Source organism: Zootermopsis nevadensis, unplaced genomic scaffold, assembly GCF_977971745.1.
Source record: "Zootermopsis nevadensis isolate Lab colony 2312 unplaced genomic scaffold, Znev_1.0 Znev_ptg000001l, whole genome shotgun sequence".
NCBI classification, from domain to species: domain Eukaryota; kingdom Metazoa; phylum Arthropoda; class Insecta; order Blattodea; family Termopsidae; genus Zootermopsis; species Zootermopsis nevadensis.
The window spans coordinates 5950455-5970029 of record NW_028259133.1 but is presented as its reverse complement, the minus strand read 5'-3'; the positions used below and the strand labels follow the sequence as shown (position 1 = coordinate 5970029).

Here is a 19575-nt window from a genome sequence, read left to right as displayed (position 1 = left end):
CTTAGCCTTGAAGCTGCTGTAAGACAAATCGAAGCTAAAATTGTCCCACTGCTAACCTATGGAATCGAAATCGCATGGCCCAACGTAAGTCTGAAAAACGTCAAGGCACGATTCCTGAAAATTATTCTTGGAATTTCAAAATATGCGCCATCATGACTGGCGTACGAGCTACCGAAGGAAACGTTCCTGATGGAAAGATCTACGATACAGACTACTGCTGCCATCTACGGAAAACTCGTCGCGACTACTTGAGGGTAAGAAGTTGAAAAGGGAGGATATATGACCGAACCAACACCTGCGTACAATGTTGTTACCTAATAAACGTCATCTGTTTACTCGGCATTGTTGTGTTACATTACTGCCATCAACAATCCGCTTTCGTTATTGCGGAAATAGACGAGCTGTGAATCGCTTGTAGAAGAAGTGCGTCGTAGACTAGATAATTTTGACATTTCATTTCATTACGTTTCCTTACTTTTCACTAAATTCAGCTACCTTCCTTTCATTGTATTTATTGCTTAAATATAATTTAAATACAGAGACGTATTTACATCAGATTCTCCGGAACCGTGGTTCCACTGACAATTTTTTATAAACGCCATCTGACAATAAGCTGTGCCGCACAGTTGGCGACACAACTTGGTCGGTGAGTGACGTATTTGTGGGGATTTCTTTAGTAATCTGTGAAAGTAGAAACAGTGGCCACATTCCCTTAACGTACCTTATTTGTGCTTGATTCCTGCTTATAATCCAATACCCATAATACCAACTTTGCGCTCTGTTGTACGTTTTCTTTGTGGCAAAATGGCTGCTGACGGTGTTGTGGATGAAAGTAATTGTGATGAAAATATAGGATTGGGTTGTGCACTAGAAATGTTTTCAGAACTTCAAGAAGTGATAAACATGATAGAAAATCTAAGGACAATATATTCGTCAGAAATATCTGTAGAACGCGCTTACGAACGTTTTACGTACATTATGAATCAATATCAAGAACAACCCCACTTGTTGGACCCCCATCTCGACAATATTTTAGACAAATTAATTTGCATTGTACGCTGTAGAGACGCTTCTATAGAATTAAAACACGCTACTTTCAAATATCTGTATGTGATAATGAAGGTCAGAGGCTACAAAGTAGTAGTTAGGCATCTACCACACGAGGTAAGACTTGTTTAGCGTTGCGGAAGTGGTTTCTTGGAAAATTACTATCAAGTTGACACAAGTGCATTATAAATTTACTTATCTAAAACATTTATTTCAAATTTTATGTTGATATGTAGGTATCAGATATTGAGCCCGTTCTTCAACTTCTAGAAATTCAGAATCCTTCTGACAATGCAACTTGGCAGACACGTTATGTCTTGTTGCTGTGGTTGTCCATTATTGTTATGATTCCATTCCACATGTCTCGATTAGACAGTTTTAAACCAGAGGACCTCGGGAATGAACGCCGAAAAACTGTCATGGAAAGGTACGTGTGTGTTTTATAATGTTTGGTGTACTTAAGACATGAATAATTTACAGAGTACCTCGGTTTTTTAGGTTATGTACTGATTCATCAGATACCACCATTTCTTAACTATATGTATTACCTCTGAATTCTGACCTTAAATACAGTAAACTCCCAACTGTCCAGGTTGATGAACTAGAGCAGATGTTTGAATAATTGAAAAACATGGATAATCAAAGATATTTTGTTTGATTCATACATGAAGCATTATAAATACTTTGGAATTGTTTCATGTGACATGTTTATATTGAGAAGTAGTGTGTAACGGTATCTTGTGCTAGTAAGCTGTTTAGATTCCTCACAGCAATATGAATTTTCATGGTGGCTGTAATGTTGCTGTACTCAAACCACCTCTGACTCACATAGTCTTATAGAGTGAACACACTGTGACTGATGTACCCTGTACTTTGTCCTTCCTCTTCACTGTCATCAACCCCACTCTCCTCCTCTTCCTTTTGTTTTGTGGCAGAATTAGTGATGCCCTTGTATGTTATGTTAAGGAAGCCCAGTTCACATGTCATTTAGCCATTTTGCAACATTATTTTCATCAACTGTTTTCAAAGCATGTACCATATCAAGAATTCTGAACTTGATTTCTTCTTAAGAAAAACCTGGAAGAAGATTTTTCCATTATCAAACTAGCATTACAGGAAACAATTCTTGAGGGGTGACATCAAGCATGGTCTTTTTCCTTTACAACACTGGTAGCATCATTTCATGGACACAGTTGGTACTTGGTCTATGGGCTATGTAATATCTCTGGCATTTTGAGGCAAAAGCTTTACAACAATGAGGCGATCATTAGAAGTCAGAACATTCTCTGTTGTATACGAAGGGGCATGGTGTGGCAGCATCTGTGTCTTAGGAAAGGCTGACCTTTTAGAATAAAATGCTTGTGGAACCAGTTTCCAAAGTCTCCCTATCCATCGCTGCTCCTTTCTGATTTTAAGATGGGCAAGAATAGATTGGTGTGATTTTTAAATTATTTTATTTCTTCATCGCTGTGAAAGCTTCAGATCATATATTCTTCGTTGTTAAACACACACAGACAGATAGACATAGCAAAATTAATAGTTGCATTTCTGCAGCTTTTAGTTGTAAATCCACCATTGAGTATAAAGGAGAGGGTGAGGTTATGGTTGCAGTGGGATGGTGTTAAGATGATGATGGTGATGGCTGGCAGAGAGATGTACAGTTAATACACAGTTTTTACTTCACTGGGAATTAGGAAAAGCAGAAATCCACACTGGATTTGGCTGATCTCAAACCTGACCTGCAGGGATGGTCAGACACTTACCCATTCTTATATTGGGTTCCCTTTGCATGGTAACGTAATGTCATAGTATGTAAGAAGTATTAATACTGTATTTGGTTCTTTTTTATAATAAAGATTCTTGTGTGGTTTTGGAATGTTACTAGCAACTTTTCAATCAAATATTTGTACCTTTGGGTACCAATCGTACATTTCAATCTTGTCTTCAGGGGCATAGTCATTTTTTTTTCCAAGATTTCCATTTTGTTTGATTACATCTTAGTAGGTATTTATATCAAGGCTGAGAACTGTGTTCTGTAATTTATCTGTGTTTTGTTTTGAATAGGATTCTTAGTGCATGCAAGATATATGCACTTAGTAGCGACCTGTTTCTTGTTGCTGCCTTTTTGTCTTCCCGCTTCCTGGCTCGGCCACATGTGAAGGAACTTCACCTAGCTGCGTTCCTTGACTGGGCATGCAATGTAAGTGAAAATTTTTGAGCCAAGAAATCCATTTCTTGTAAGATTTATTTTCTTTACTTTAAAAATAGAATGTATTGAATTATTTGTATTGCTGTTGTCAAATAGATGCAGTGACCACCACTTGTAATATCTTCACATTTAATGGTAGCCACTTCAAGAACGTCCTAATCAAGGGAAGCCGTCTATCCTTTTCTGGACCCTACAAATTCCTACTGTGATCTAAATCTATTAAACCTACTTGCTAATGTACATAGCCTGCCCTGTACTTGCAGACCATTTAAGAGTTATTCTGCTACTCTAACTAAGGAAGCAACATCCAAAGAACGTTAATAAATGGATTCAACTAAACTAAATAACAAACAAAATGCAAACATTATAAAACACTTCCCTAAAGGAAAATTATTTTACTAGGCAGCGTATATTATAAACCTCCACTCTGAGTCTTTGTATCACTCAGAGTCTGTGGCCAAAAGGATATGAATTACTTTCTGGTCTGAGAGCTGCCACTGACATTCACCTCCTGCCCCTGTCAAGTGCATGTTTCTTCTGGGGCCATGTTGTGCCTGAATATCAGTTGTGTGTTCTGTTATTGTTAGTGTGGATTATGTTATTGCCCATGTTATCAGAGACACTCTTGCACGGTGTTATTGTTAACTGCCTCAGACTGAGTGAAATAATTTGGTGTTATTTTCAGGTGTTTGCCATTTTTATTGGTCATGGAATGTTGTAACATTTTTTCTGTGAAAAACAGATAGTAAAAGGCTTTGCATTAGCCTGGTGCACTTCATGATTCTAAAAGATCAGATCTTCAAAATCGAAATTCATTCGTACTGCTAGTAGATAGATGAATAAAATGTGACTATACAAATTTCTAGACAGTACTATATTATAATGATTGATACTGAGTTTCACTTAAAATAGTTTGTTTTGTGTTGGTATCAGGGCTGTGGAGTCAGAGTCGTGGAGTCCGAAGCAATTTTAGGTGGAGTCAGAGTCTGTAAAAATGTACCGACTTCGACTCTGACCTCGATATAAAATCTTAAGAGAATCCTATTTTAACACTTTTGCTACCTTGTGAGCCGCCAGAGGCCTCACGCTTAGGGAGATTCAATGACGCGTTGAGCCACATGGTGTGGGAATAATGCCTTGTAACTTTGGCTCCGGTACCTTAAGAATACAAACTGTCTACAAATCAACCGGTTTCTGCAATAACCATTGGACTTATATTGAAATACAGTCAAACCTTGGTTCACAAACTTAATTTGTTCCTGAAGGTCGTTTGTAAACCGAAACTATTTTCCCCATAGGAATTAATGTAAAATGGATTAATCCATTCCTGGACCCCAGATGATTGCTTATTTAAAATTTTACAACAGTACTTTGTGCACAAGTTCTTAACACAAAATCAATGGAAACCACTCAATAAAACATTGCCTAGTTACCCAAGTCTTACTATTAGCCCTCCATATAACTGACAATTTACTTTTTATCACATTGCTTTTCTTAAACACACTTGGATTCTCTGAGTGGTACACGAGTAATGGCTTGATTTTGAAGTCCCCACTTGCATTTCCACATAGCAAAAGAGTCAGTCTGTTCTTCATTGGTTTGTGTCCCGGTAATACTTTCTTCTCTTGGGTGATGTATGTCCTCCTTGGCATTTTTTCCAGAACAGACTGGTTTCGTCACAGTTAAAACACTTGCTGGGGAATGAACCCATTAGCCTTTACATAGTCACTAAAATCTAGCACAAATTCCTCAGCAGCTTTTTGGTTCGCACTCGCAGCCTCCCCATGCCTAACCACACTATGCATGCCACCTCTTTTCTTAAATTTCTCAAACCATCCTCTGCTAGCTTTGAAAACATCAGTATCACCACTCGTACCAGGATATTTTTTTACCAGGTCATCATGCAATCGCCTTGCTTTTTCACAAATCATACCCTCGGAAACACTGTTGCCAGCTAACATATTGTCTTTTATCCAAATTAGCAGCAATTTCTCCACTTCTTCAATCGTCTGTGATCTTTGTTTAGTAATAACTGTCATTCCTCTTGCAACATCGCCTTTCTTGATTGTCTCTCTATTTTTAAGAATAGTACAGATCGTTGATTTCGCCATCCCAAACTGAGTAGCAATATCAGAGACACGAACACCATTTGCATGTTTGGCTATGATTTCTTTCTTAACATCTATCATGATATTGGTATTTTTTCTTTTCACTTTGCTGCTATCATTGTCTTTCTTTGGCCCCATGCTGGATCATTCTTCTACGAATACTGCCGACGCTGGTACTCCCAGCTTATCGCTCCACGATGTTGACAGCTTGCGTGTTCGTAACTTGAGACACAGTACGTAATCCGAGACGCTTTGTGTTCGGAAAATTTGTTCGTAAACTGAATTGTTCGTGATCCAAGGCGTTCATGAACCGAGGTTTGACTGTATGGGTTATAAGTCTAAAACGTAGCTTGATGATTCACGTGGTGGTCATGAAATCTCTTATGGTGCCATTTACCATTTTAGTATTTTTACCATTATTAATACACATTGAGCTTTTATGAAGGAGTTGGAGTTTTTAGTACTGACTCCACAGGCGTGGTTGGTGGTAATGATGATACCCAGGTAGATTGTAGACGCATGCAGCTAGCCTTCATGATTTTGAAAAATTTCATCTGGGACATTTACATGAATGTAATTTTTACCAATTTTGTATGCATAGTTGAATAACTTGTGTCCTTAATGTCAGAACGAAATAATTAGCTTGTAGTACCATGATGATACTGTAAATGTAAGTGAAATATTTATTAGTGTTGTGATTTTAGATCTTGGTGTTTCATAGTGGCAAGCCAGATAATCATTTTTTATTACGGTCATTAAATAGGACTAATTGTTTTTATTTATAAACATGCAAGCCGACTCCAGTGAGAAGTTGGCAGAACACTGAGCTAGGTTTTCATACTTGTATGATAAAATAAAAAGTAAAAATTGCTTGCATCATCACCACCTAAATCCTACATAGAACGAAAGTTGACTGGTAATAAGACAAATGCGGAGGGGTGCGTTGTTAAACTGTCGGCCAAATTAAGCATGTCGTACAGAAGTGAAAAGTGATTACAATTTTGAGCCTTCTGGGTTGTTTTGGATCTTCTACAAGAACATGTATTCAGAGTCCGAAGTTTCAGTCATGTATCGTAAGTAGCAGCGATCATTTATCATCTTGAGAATTTTGAAATAAAAAATGTTCTCCCAGTCCAAAATATTATTGCTAAAGGTTTCAGTGCACATACTCGTGTATTGCGATACCAAGTTAAAATATTCTGTCTTCCTGGTCTTTTGGAAGTGTGCATTTGTCAGTAGTGAGTGACCAGCCGCTGCCTTCGCACAATTTCTACTCTGTCCTTATTTTTGTCTGCAAGAGCCATCTAGTAGGAATCAGGAGAGACTTGAATGAGAAATGGCTTACAGGCTTTACTTCCCCTCCGAAGGAATATTACTTTGCCAAAATAACAAGAGGAAAGTTTATGAACATGTTTTTTATTTAATATTCTTAAATATTTAATTATAAACTATATAACAAATAAATAATTTGACTATTTAACAAAAAACAATTTAACAATTAAGTTCTTAATTATTCTAAATTGGAATTGTCATGATATCTCCCAAAGTAGTTGCAAGCTGCATATTGTCCATTTCTGGAATCTGGAAAAGAAATAAACATTTGGATAAGAACAGGAACTGGAATTATGTGTAACAAGTATGGAAACTGATGCAGCGAATATCTCGCGTTAGGCGATCTCTACGGATGCAGGTTTTGAAGGAATTTGTGACGAAACTCAAGGTGAAAGACACTGGACTTATTCTAGTTACGTGGACAGACTTCAACCTGATTCAGCAGTTTTTGGGGTGACCACTGTTTGACCCTCTGTTTCATCTACGTGTCATAACCTCACCAGGTGTTGTAACTTTTATGTCGTTTGATTTTGAACTGCACGGAATTTACGAGTCGGAGGGAGGTCAAATGCTTTCACGAATCAGTGTTGGGCCCACGTAATTGTTGTAATCCAAAGCAGAGTTGACACTAACCTCATTGTTAATAAACTGCAGAATGTCGACGTCTTCAGTGGCGTCCAGAAATCCTTCTTGACAATTAAGGCCAAAATCTTGCCCAAAAGCTGGCAGAGGGACATTTGCGTCTTCTGCCCCTCTGCCGGCGTCACAAAAGAAACTCAGTGAGTCTGTATTTTCTTCTGTGCTCGACTGGGTCTTAGAAGGCGGTGAATTTTCGCCGATTTGGTTTTGTCCCTGAAATTCAGAAAATGGTGGATTAGTGGGCTGCAACCCCATGAAACAAAATTAACTGGTGGATATTATTCAGATGCACGCTTTCCAAATGGGATCTGATGGAAATGTGACAGAGGATTTTGATGTAAACCCAACAGAAATGGTTAACAGGAATTAACGTTTAATTATAGGAGATTTCAGTGCTCAAGTAGGAAATGACGTAATTCTCATAGGTCAATAAAAATGGCGACGTGTGAATATTTAATTGTCTTATAAATATAAACTACTTGTGACATATCTTTGCTTTCAAAAGCCAGTTTATTTTAAAGAAATAAGAGGGCACATAATTTAATGTTTAGAACTTAGAGTGGAGTTTTAGCGATTTAAATAGTGAAATCTGCTAAATAAGTTCAACTGCAATGCGTTCTTACAAACAGAGGAAGATAAACTTCCCGACCAACCCCGATAATCGAGAGTTATTCTAGTCATTTTTCGCCACTGAATTTCCACACTCGTTTGTTCTCCACGTGCAAGCGACAGACTTCGTCCAAAGTGTGATGACGACGACTCACCTCTGACGAAGCGACATCTTGTGTGCCTGAGAATCTTCCTTCTCTTTGATGTTCTTCGGCAGGCACGGGACGGGCGCTGTTGGTTTGCGCCGTCGTGAGGCGTAGCTTCGCCGACTGGCGTCTCAATTTATTACCTCGGGCCTGCTCTCGAAGGCGCTTTTGTTTCCGGACCTCTATTGGGCTGTAGACGTAATCTGAAAACAGAAAGAATGACATTCAGGTCACAGCATTCCGTAAACGGTTGCTTCTGATCGCGTGATTTGGCGTCTTTTATTACCGAAAGACAGGAACAATACAATGACTTTGATCGTATCTAATTGCAAAATTAAATGTTTAAGTTTCTCCCATTTTATTATTATAATGTCTGGGTTCTGGTGCCATGACTCGTAAGTAGATGAAAAGGTTTTGGAGAAAATAACTACTCGTCGAACGTTCTCTTACTTAAAATCGCTAGCAGTCAATCCCGAATAAATCAAAATCGGTGATGTTTCTCAGAATTCTCAGGTACATTTTTTGGAATCTTTCTGCTGCTTGTTGCCATTGAAAGAGAATTAATTACTTACCGGGATGTTTCTTATTATGTTCCGCGGCCGCCTGGCGTGCGCGGGCAAAATACTCTTCCTTCTGCGCTCCTTCCATGGACTTCCACGTACGGCCAAGTCTGCAAGTAGAAGAAACAAAACTTGTAAGAACACAGGCAGGTTGTAGGACGCACCGGAGGACCATCCAAGGGCTGCAGCTGGGTAAAGGCAAAGGCAGTGGCGTATGAGAGCAAACGAAATGTTTAACCTGTTCTCGACGATCAGAACATTTTCAGCAAAGGGAAATAAGATATCCAATTTCGAAATAACCCCGTGCATTCTCTGCCCACTTAAGATTTTTTGCATTCTTACAATGAAAGAATTGTTCCGGGCGGTCTCACAAATTCTAATTCTCTACTGTGGGCTAGACTTCTGTCCTATATATCATGTGTTCAGTTTATAATTAGGTAGATAAAGGTTTATAATCCAGCAATGAAAATCAAATTAGCCTTTAACTTAATGTGCTGAATGTTACAGGAGTCAACCTTTTTTTTTTAATTACTAGAGCAGGGCGCTCATTTCGGAGCTCCTAGGGAGGGTTGGTCAAGTTTGTAAAACGCCACCAACCTTGTGTAAGAAACTAAACTAACCGCCCCGAATTGAGGGTTGCTAAGCTTTTTGAAATCTTAAGTAACACGCTAAACTAACTCCCCTTCGGGGGGGTTAGTTTAGTGTCTCATTCAAGGGTTTTAACCCCTGAGTAAGAAACTAAACTATCCCCCCGAATGGGGGGTTGGTTGCGTTTTAAAATCTTGAGTAAGACACTAAACTAACCCCCTTCGGAAGGGTTAGTTTAGTGTCTCATTCAAGTGTTTTAACCCTTGAGTAAGAAAATAAACAACCCCCCGAATGGTGGTTAAAATACTTGACGAACCCTCCCTCCGAGGGCGTTGGTTGCGTTTTAAATTCTTGAGTAAGACACTAAACTATCCCCCTTCGGGGTGTTAATTTAGTGTCTTATTCGGAGCACTTTCTGTAATCTGATTTTTTACTTCTTTACATCGCTGTTCAGAGGCCAACTGTTTTTAGTCAGACAACTTTCTACGTCCAACCCCACCCTTTCAAATCTTCGTCTGATTTTTTTCCCTTCTGTTTTTGTTGAATACGTTTTTCTACTTTTATAAATGTAAGTCTTACTTCGCTTTCCTTCATTTGTTAAATAGTTCTGATGTTTTAGTTCTTTACCTCGCTGTTCAGAGGTCAACAGTTCTTGGTCAGTCAACTATCTACGTCCAACCCCACCCTTTCAAATCTTCGTCTGAATTTTTGTTCTTGTGTTCTTGTTAAATACGTTTTCCTGCGTTTATCAATATAGGTCTCCCTTCGCTTTCTTTATTTGTTAAGTACATCTGATGTTTTAGTTCTATACATCGCTGTTCAGAGGCCAATTTTCTTGGTCAGTCATCTATCTACGTCCAACCCCACCCTTGCAAATCATCGTTTGTTTGTTTTTGCTCTTCTGTTCTTGCTGAATAAGATTTTCTACGTTTATCAATGTAAATCTCCCTTTTTTTTCTTTACTTATTAAGTAGGTCTGATGTTGTAGTTCTTTACGTCGCTGTTCAGAGACCAACAGTTCTTCTTCAGTCTACTACTTACGTCCAGCCCCACCCCTGCAAATCTTCGTCTTAAAATCGATCAAAAGTCAGTTTAAATAATACTTTCGTAATCGTAATATATCGAATGAGTATCAGTTTACCTTGTTGGAGTTGTCAGAGTTGGTACTTCAAATACTTGATAACTTCTTCTTTCACTATTCTGATGTTTCAGGCCAACTGTCAGTCAATATTCAAGAATGCGATGTGCTGCTCCTGGAGCAGTGATAATGCAACTGGGTTGATAGATTTTGATTTGTTTGTTGTGAAGCGTTATTTGTTTACTCTGCATTGTTGTGTTGAACTCGGCATTGTTGTGTTCCACAACAATGGCGAGTAAACAAATATCTGTTGACATTGTTGATGACGTAATTTATTGACGACAATTAGGGCTCATAGTTTATCATAGCCACAATCATCAGCGTCACCACGAAATATGTTGTTTGTCTTTTTTCTCTTTGGGTAGAACAAATTTCTAAGTGCGCGTTCTGAACACGAGAAATCTCACACGTAATTTTTCAAGTTCGCACCGGCGCCATGTTTATAATCGTTACCTTGCGTGCAATGATCTTACAAGTCCTCTGAATTCGAATATCTTTGAAGACAACACCGAATGCTCTGCACATTAAATTATTAACAAGTAATTGTTGTGAAGTACATTTTGTATTGCAACTTACCTCACGCTGATCTGTTTGTTGCTCTCTTCTGGATGTTCGATAGCCATCTTCTTACGCCACTCATTCGAGAAGAGCATGAAGGCATTCTGCGGTCGTCGTATTTTCACCGTTTCTTTGCACTCTTTCGCTCCCCTCTTAAGTTGAAGGCGTTGGCTTCTCTTCGGCCGAACTGGTAATTTCAGATCAGGTTGGTCGATGAGGCTATTATTATTACCTGAAAGAATAATAGAATTCATTTATAACATAGTTTTCAAATTATAAGGATCAGAATATGGCCAACAGTACGAAGAAACATGGCTGTCTCCAATGTACCTCAAGAGTTACAGACATACGAAGCTTGAGTAATAAAATACGCTATGTCGACGTTTCTGAAAATGGGTGTGCATTAGATGCATGCCAAATGCATCAGCTTATCTGTCAGAGTCGTATGTAAGTCATGAACGGTAATTTTATTATGCCAAAGCAATCTCACCTTATTTTAATTTGAGGTGAGAGCCCCAAATATATTTTGGGAATTGGCTTATGTGTATAGGATGAGAAATAGTCTTCAGTGTAATTGTAGCTCATCCCAAGTCGTAAAGTTGTGTCAAGGTGGAAAGTGGCGATTTTGAATATTTCAGAAAAAAATAATTTATTCGCGTATGCGCTCATAAAGATATTTGTAAGGACAGACATGAAAATTCATTAATTTAAATAAGTTTTCATGTCAACATCGCGTCAGTGCACCTGCAATGACCATTTCTACTTATGTCTACGAGATTTACATCATAATTTACACACGTACAAGTCACATTCCTTGCAAAAACGAAACCATTTTAATGAAATCTTTTGAGTACTTCTTCCATTTTGTTTAGAGCAGTGTTACGCAACCTTTCTACACTCGCGGCACACTAAATATCGTGGCAACCAAACCCATTTTGCATATCGCGGGGGGCGGGGGAGTTACACAGTTTATGGCATTGATTGGCCGCGACAACTGCTTATAAATCGATGTTTATAATTATCCCTACTTATTATTACGCCATTTATTTTAAATATACTAGAGCAGGGCGCTCCTTTCGGAGCTCCTAGGGAGGGCTCAAGTTTGTAAAACGCCACCAACCTTGTGTAAGAAACTAAACTAACCCACCCGAATGGCGGGTTAAAACACTTGACAACCCCCCCTCGGAGGGGTTAGTTGCGTTTTAAAATCTTTTGTAAGACACTAAACTAACCTCCCCTTCGGGGGGGGGGGGCGAGTTTAGTGTCTCATTCAAGTGCTTTAGCCCTTGAGTAAAAACTAAACTAACCCACCCGAATGCTGGGTTAAAACACTTGACAACCCCCCTTCGGAGGGGTTAGTTGCGTTTTATAATCTTTAGTAAGACACTAAACTAACCTCCCATTCGGGGGGGGGGAGTTTAGTGTCTCATTCAAGTGTTTTAGCCCTTAAGTAAGAAACTAAACTAACCCACCCGAATGGGGGGTTAAAACACTTGACAACCCCACTTCGGGGAGGGGGTTGCGTTTTAAAATCTTTTTAAGGGGTAATTTAGTGTCTCATTCAAGTGTTTTAGCCCTTGAGTAAGTAACTAAACTACCCCCCAATAGGGGTTAAAACACTTTATCAACCCCCCTTCTTTTTCAGCGTCTTGTTTTATTTTGCTCCTCTGTTCTTATCGAATAAGTTTTTCTACGTGTGTCGTTAAATAGGTCTGATGTTTTAGTTCTTTACGTCGCTGTACAGAGGCCAACTGTTCTTGGTCAGTCAACTTTCTACGTCCAGCCTGACCCTTGCAAATCTTCGTCTTAAAATCGATCATAATAGTTTTCCTAATCGTAATATATCGAATAAGTATCACTTTACCTTGTTGGTGTTGGTAATTCAAATACTTGATAACTTCTTTTTTCACTTTTCTGATATTTTAGGCCAACTGTCAATCAATTTTTAATAACTAGAGCAGGGCGCTCCTTTCGGAGCTCCTAGGGAGGGTTGGTCAAGTTTGTAAAACGCCATCAACCTTGTGTAAGAAACTAAACTAACCGCCCCGAATAGAGGGTTAAAACAATTGACCAACCCCCCTACTGGGGGGTTGGTTGAGTTTTGAAATCTTAGGTAATACGCTAAACTAACTTCCCTTCGGGAGGTTAGTTTAGTGACTCATTCAAGTGTTTTAACTCCTGAGTAAGAAACTAAACTAAACCCCCGAATGGGGGGGTTTAAACATTGCGTTGCGTTTTAAAATCTTGAGTAAGACACTAAAATAAACCCCTTCGGAAGGGTTAGTTCAGTGTGTCATTCAATTGTTTTAACCCTTGAGTAAGAAACTAAACAACCCCCCCGAATGGTGGTTAAAATACTTGACAACCCCCCATCGGAGGGGTTGGTTGCGTTTTAAATTCTTGAGTAAGAAACTAAACTAACCCACCCGAATGGGGGGTTAAAACACTTGACAACCCCCCATCGGAGGGGTTAGTTTCGTTTTAAAATCTTTAGTAAGACACTAAACTACCCTCCCCTTCGGGGGGGAGTTTAATGTCTCATTCAATTGTTTTAGCCCTTGAGTAAGAAATTAAACTAACCCACCAGAATGGGGGGTTAATACACTTGACAACCCCCCTTCGGGGGGTTAGTTGCGTTTTAAAATCTTTAGTAAGACACTAAACTAACCTCCCCTTCGGGGGGGTAGTTTAGTGTCAAATATAAGTGTATTAGCCCTTGAGTAAGAAACTAAACTAACCCACCCGAATTGGTGGTTAAAACACTTGACAAACCCCCTTCGTGGGGGTTAGTTGTGTTCTGAAATCTTAAGTAACCCGCTAAACTAACTCCCCTTCGGGAGGTTAGTTTAGTGACTCATTCAAGTGTTTTAAACCCTGAGTAAGAAACTAAACTTACCCCCAAATGGGGGGGTTTAAACACTTTAAATTCTTGAGTAATACACTAAACTAACCCACTTCAGAAGGGTTAGTTTAGTCTCATTAAAGTGTTTTAACCCTTGAGTAAGAAACTAAACTACCGCCCCAATGGTGGTTAAAATACTTGACGAACCTCCCTCCGGGGGGGTTGGTTGCGTTTAAAATTCTTGAGTAAGCCACTAAATTAACCCCCCTTCGGAAGTGTTAGTTTATGTCTCATTCAAGTGTTTTAACCCTTGAGTAAGAAACTAAAGTAACTCTCACCCCCAATAGGCGGGTTAAAACACTTGACTAACTCTCACTTCGGGGGGTTGGATGCGTTTTAAAATCTTGAGTAAGAGACTCCTTTCGGAGCTCCTACGGGGGGGGGGGGGGGGGTCAAGTTTGTAACACGCAACCAACCTTGTGTAAGAAACTAAACTAACCGCCTCGAATTGACGGTTAAAACAATAGGGGGTTGGTTGCGTTTTGAAATCTTAAGTAACATGCTAAACTAACTGCCCTTCGGGGGGTTAGTTAAGTGTCTCATTCAAGTTTTTCAACCCTTGAGTAAGAAACTAAACTAACCCTCACCCCCGAATGGGGGTTTAAAACACTTGACTAACTCCCCATTCGGGGAGTTGGTTGCGTTTTAAATTCTTGAGTAAGATACTAAACTAACCCCCCTTCGGAAGGGTTAGTTTATGTCTCATTCAAGTGTTTCAACCCTTGAGTAAGAAACTAAATTAACCCTCACTGACGAATGGGGGTTTAATACACTTGACTAACTCCCCATGCGTTTTAAAATCTTGAGTAAGACACTAAACTAACCCCCTTCGGGGTGTTAATTTAGTGTCTTATTTAAGTGTTTTAACCCTTGAAGAACAGTATGACTTGGATGAATATTATTATTATTATCAGATTACCTTTTTGGTGTTGTAACGTCTTCTTTCACTTTTCTTCATTTCTTAAATAGTCTAATGCCGCTGTTCGGAGACGATATAGAGCAGTGATAATGCGACTGGCTTGGTACTAAGCGTTATTTCTTTACTCTGCATTGTTATGTACACGGAATTGTTGTTCCACAACAATTCCGTGTATAAACAAATATAAGGTGATAGTGTTGATGACGTCATTTTTTGACGAAAACGACGACTAATCCTTTCGGAGCGCTTCTTGTAATCTGATATTTTACTTCTTTACGTCGCTGATCAGAGGCCAACTGTTCTTGGTTAGTCAACTATCTACGTCCAACCCCAACCTTAACCTTGCAAGTAATTCCCCCTTCGCTTTTCTTTATTTGTTAAGGAGGTCTTATGTTTTAGTTTTTTACGTCGCTGTTCAGAGGCCAACTGTTCTTGGTTAGTCAACTATCTACGTCCAACCCCAACCTTAACCTTGCAAGTAATTCCCCTTTCGCTTTTCTTTATTTGTTAAGTAGGTCTTATGTTTTAGTTCTTTACGTCGCTGTTCAAAGGCCAACTGTTCTTGGTTAGTCAACTATCTACTTCCAACCCCAACCTTAACCTTGCAAGTAATTCCCCCTTCGCTTTTCTTTATTTGTTAAGTAGGTGTGATGTTTTAGTTCTTTACGTCGCTGTTCAAAGGCCAACTGTTCTTGGTTAGTCAACTATCTACTTCCAAACCAACCCTTGCAAGTTTTCGTTTGTTTTCTTCTGCTCTTCTGTTCTTGTTGAATACGTTCTTCTTCGTTTATCAATGTAAGTCTCCCTTCGCTTTTATTTATTTGTTAAATAGGTCTCATGTTTTAGTTCTTTACGTCGCTGATCAGAGGCCAACTGTTCTTGATCAGTCAACTTTCTACGTCCAACCCCACCCTTGCAAATCTTGGTTTGTTTGTTTTTTGCTCTTCTGTTCTTGTTGAATAAGATTTTCTGCGTTTATCAATGTAAGTCTACCTTCGCTTTTCTTTATTTGTTAAATAGGTCTGATGTTTTAGTTCTTTACGTCGCTAATCAGAGGCCAATTGTTCTTGGTCAGTCATCTATCTACGTCCAACCCCACCCTTGCAAATCTTCGTTTGTTTTTTGCTCTTCTGTTCTTGTTGAATAAGTTTTCTACATGTGTTCTTAATATGGTCTCGTTTATTAATAGGTCTGTTGTAGTTCTTTACGTCGCTGTTTAGAGGCCAACAGTTCTTGTTCAGTCAACTTTTTACGTCTTAAAATCGATCATAAAGTCTGTTTTCATAATAGTTTTCTTAATCGTAATATATCGAATGAGTATCAGTTTACCTTGTTGGAGTTGTTAGAGTTGATACTTCAAATAGTTGATAACGTCTTCTTTCACTTTCCTGATGTTTTAGGCCAACTGTCAGTCAATATTCAAGAATGCGACGTGCTGCTTGTAGAGCAGTGATAATGCGACTGGCTTGGTACTAAGAGTTATTTGTTTTCTCGGCATTGTTGTGTTCCACAACAACGCCGAGTATAAACAAACATAAGTTGACATTGTTGATGACGTAATTTATTGATGACAACGAGGAATCACAAATTTTTATAGTAATAAAAAGATGCGACGTGCTGCTTACAGAGCAGTGATAATGCGACTGGCTTGGTAGTGAAGCGTTATTTGTTTACTCGGTAAACAAATATCCGTTGACATTGTTGATGACGTCATTTCTTGAAGACAACGAGGAATCACAAATTCTTATAGTAGATTTATTATTTTAAATAAATTCGAATATAATATTTACTACCGTTTCATCCAAAATGTATTAACTAAACTTAAATATACTTTTTTCACATCGTATAATGTAGATCGCAGAAAAGTACACAGAGTGGCAATAAATGGTTACAATTATAAAATGAGGTGGAAATTTCGCGGCACACAGGTTGAGCATCACTGTTCTGAGCTACTGACAGCGTCGTTAAATAAGCAACACCAACCATGCATGCCTGTGTACCAGCAGAAGTGAAGAAGTTACGGTAATCAGACACGGGAATAAATGGCGGGGTTTTCTAACAAATACCCGGTCGAGATTGGAACACGGACCCTCCGGAGTAAGTGGAAGGAATACCAACCCTCTACGAAGTAACGTTTGTTCACTTCCAGTCGGAAAGTTTTTGGTCACACAAAAGCCTTAGTATTTTACGATAAGAATAAAATAATTTATTTCATACATAAACACGTGTTGAATCTCTTCCGTTATATATTATTAATAACTAATATTAATGCTGTTTCTGTCTTTGCTTAATGGATTTGCAGAAAAATGTAATGAAGTTATGAGCTGGACCTCGCGGTAATTATTAGGCCCACGTAAAAGCGGGAAATGTAGGAAAATCTCATTTGAACAAAGGAGACTCTGCTCTTTAGGAAAATCTGATTCATAACGCAAAGAACAAAGGGCACTCCACATACCAGAGCACGCGATTTCTTCATCCTTTCCTCCTCCGGTTTTGTGGCCGCCCTCGACTTCAGCTGCGTTAGACGATGAGTCGGGTTTAATATTTAGAAGCCACGGAAGATCATCACCGAAGTCGCCGGTGTCATTTTCGTATTGAAATTCTGCCACTGGATGTTCCGTTGGTGCAATGGATTCAAAAAAGTCTACATTGGAATCCGTGCGAGTATCAGAATATTGCTTGGAAAAACTGTCCATATCCAGAAGAGAAAATTCAGTTCCACCATTTTCATTTCCGAGAGTACAAGCCTCGTTCAAGTCAATTTCCTTTGTCGTCGCCCGTTGCAAATCGGCAGTGGCCAAAGGAACAGTTTGCCCATTTGAAGTCAAAACTTCGATTGTGGTCGGAAGGCCGCAGTTTTCTGTGCACACACAATCTTCGTTCTTCGACTTCTTCGCGCGCGTTGAGTTCATTTCTTCGAGAAATTTCCTTTTCGTCCCAGAGCCAGCCTAGCGATCTGCTTGCGTACTGAATGTCGACATGTCTATGGACGTTTCGGTGTTCACCAGTTTCTTCGTCGAAGTCCTCCGTCAAGATAGAATGAACAGAGTAAATTTTCCACAAGAAAAGTGCCTGAGTTATTCCGAAAGGTTTTCGCTAAATACGTCAAAACAAAAGTATCTAATACAACCAGTTCACAGCACAATTCGTTCCAGCCTGACGAAAGCCGATTGTTGCCTGCTATTTATACCAGTACAACAATGCTGACGTAACCTATGACGCAACAGTGAGTAAAGGAAAGAAGTGCAATACGGTTCATTCAGGCGTGCATAAGGACTGAGAAATGAACCTTATGGCATGACAGCCGAGATTGTTGCACGTGTTCGTGTTTTATAAGAACACCTGCGTTTCAAATTTACACATTCTTTGTAGTTACAGAATTACAAATTGAATTACTCCAAGTTGTAATTTGTAAGAAATCAAAAATTAATATTAAATATTTTCTATGTTAAAGGAAAATGAATTTGAAATTAATGAGAAGATTACTGAAGTAAATTTTGCAATTTGTTTAAAAATAACGTCGTGTTTTTTAATACTTCATTAATTTCAAAGACCCGGGTGCTGTTGAGCCCATCGCCCCTGCGACAGGGAAAATGTTTCCTTCCTTCGAATCCCGATTATTCATTTTGACCAGTGAGAGAACACAGGAAAGTCAGAACTCTGGGAAAAGTGTCCTGAGTTCGATTTCCTTCAAGGGCGTTTCCTTTGGCTCCGAAACCAAGCGAGACAGAAGAAGGGATCAGAGTTTTTTGCTTCGAAGAGGAGATTTCGGAAACGAAGGACTCGGCATTGAGTTCGACTCCCGACAAGGATGGTTTCTGTTGACGGGAACGCAACCGGGAAAAGAGAACGACGCCAAGGCAAAATTCTTTCTTTTCGGAGAGGAAATTACAGGGTCTAAGGCCACAGACACGAATACACAGTCCTCGGTTCGAGTCTCTGTTAGGATGTTGGTTTCTGGGATATTTTTACGGGCTTATTAAACGACGCACGTTTAATGATGAGGCCTATAAGCTACCGGGTGTCTCCAAATTAACCTACAGATTTTGTGTGGTTATATTAGACCATGATATTTTATTTATTCACAGTTTATTTAACAACCCATTTTCAGTAACTCAGAGTAGCACACGAGCATTAAATCCATTGATAAATCCTTGTACGTAAATAATTTTATTATTTGGAAGCACAAAATTAGCTTCATTCTATATTACTGTCGACTAACACGGATGCCACCAGATGTCTCAAAAGTAAAGTGATGTACAATTTGTAGGGTTACCCAAATATCGGAAAAGTTTTTGTGGTAATATAATTTACCGCATTCGACCGGCGGCCGAATAAAGCACGTAGTTTGGTGGATAAGAATAAAAGGTGTATGAAAATGTGCCCCATTGACAAGTTCTTATGCACACGAATGTTTTTAAAGCACTGGAATGACTACCAACTCCCGACGATTGGATTTTTCGCCTCAAGCGTGCGAAATCGAGAAATTAGGCTGTTCTCTGGGGTGACGTCAGAGCCCTGAAGCTGCTGGTCCAGGCGGAGATAAGGCCTACAGAGGGAGGACTTCGAAGTTTTTACCCCCACGGCCTCCTTGGCTGTTTTGAGGAATTTGCGGACACTGGCCACGAGGGCTGAGATACACGTAGTTTGATGTTTAAACCCGTTAGAAGGCGTTCACCATGACTTATAAGGTAGTGTTTATTCTTGTTCCTTCAACATTCCATCAACTGATAATGTTGGGTATCCATTATTTAAATATGACAGGATGGTTATGAATCATAAAGTAACTGAGAAGAACCAGGAAGCTGGTGTTAGCCGGT

At 39.2% G+C, this 19575-nt stretch overlaps 2 protein-coding genes across 7 annotated transcripts in view; one reads left to right on the top strand and one right to left on the bottom strand.

Annotated features, from left to right (window-relative positions):
* The first annotated feature begins 711 nt into the window (after positions 1–711).
* Positions 712–19575, top strand: part of LOC110840835 (tubulin-specific chaperone D-like) — a 70618-nt gene continuing 51754 nt past the window's right edge. For 4 of the 6 annotated variants that reach the window (XR_015537711.1, XR_015537696.1, XR_015537689.1 and 1 more), the window contains exons 1-3: positions 716–1164; positions 1284–1474; positions 3112–3247. Coding sequence is in view for 1 of the 6 variants with exons in the window: in XM_087358196.1 (XP_087214322.1) it covers positions 805–1164; positions 1284–1474; positions 3112–3247 (687 nt within the window). In the remaining 5 variants the exon portion in view is untranslated. Of the gene's footprint in view, positions 1165–1283; positions 1475–3111; positions 3248–19178; positions 19447–19575 lie in introns of all 6 variants that reach the window. The other 2 variants (XR_015537741.1, XM_087358196.1) reach the window with 2 other exon arrangements.
* LOC147875180 (uncharacterized) lies at positions 6827–17900 on the bottom strand. Its single transcript, XM_087358118.1, has 6 exons — positions 17211–17900; positions 10953–11166; positions 8663–8760; positions 8100–8293; positions 7330–7548; positions 6827–6945 (listed from the first exon to the last, which is right to left on the bottom strand). The coding sequence occupies exons 1-6, from the start codon at positions 17665–17667 to the stop codon at positions 6880–6882; spliced, it is 1248 nt and encodes a 415-aa protein (XP_087214244.1). The 5' UTR covers positions 17668–17900; the 3' UTR covers positions 6827–6879.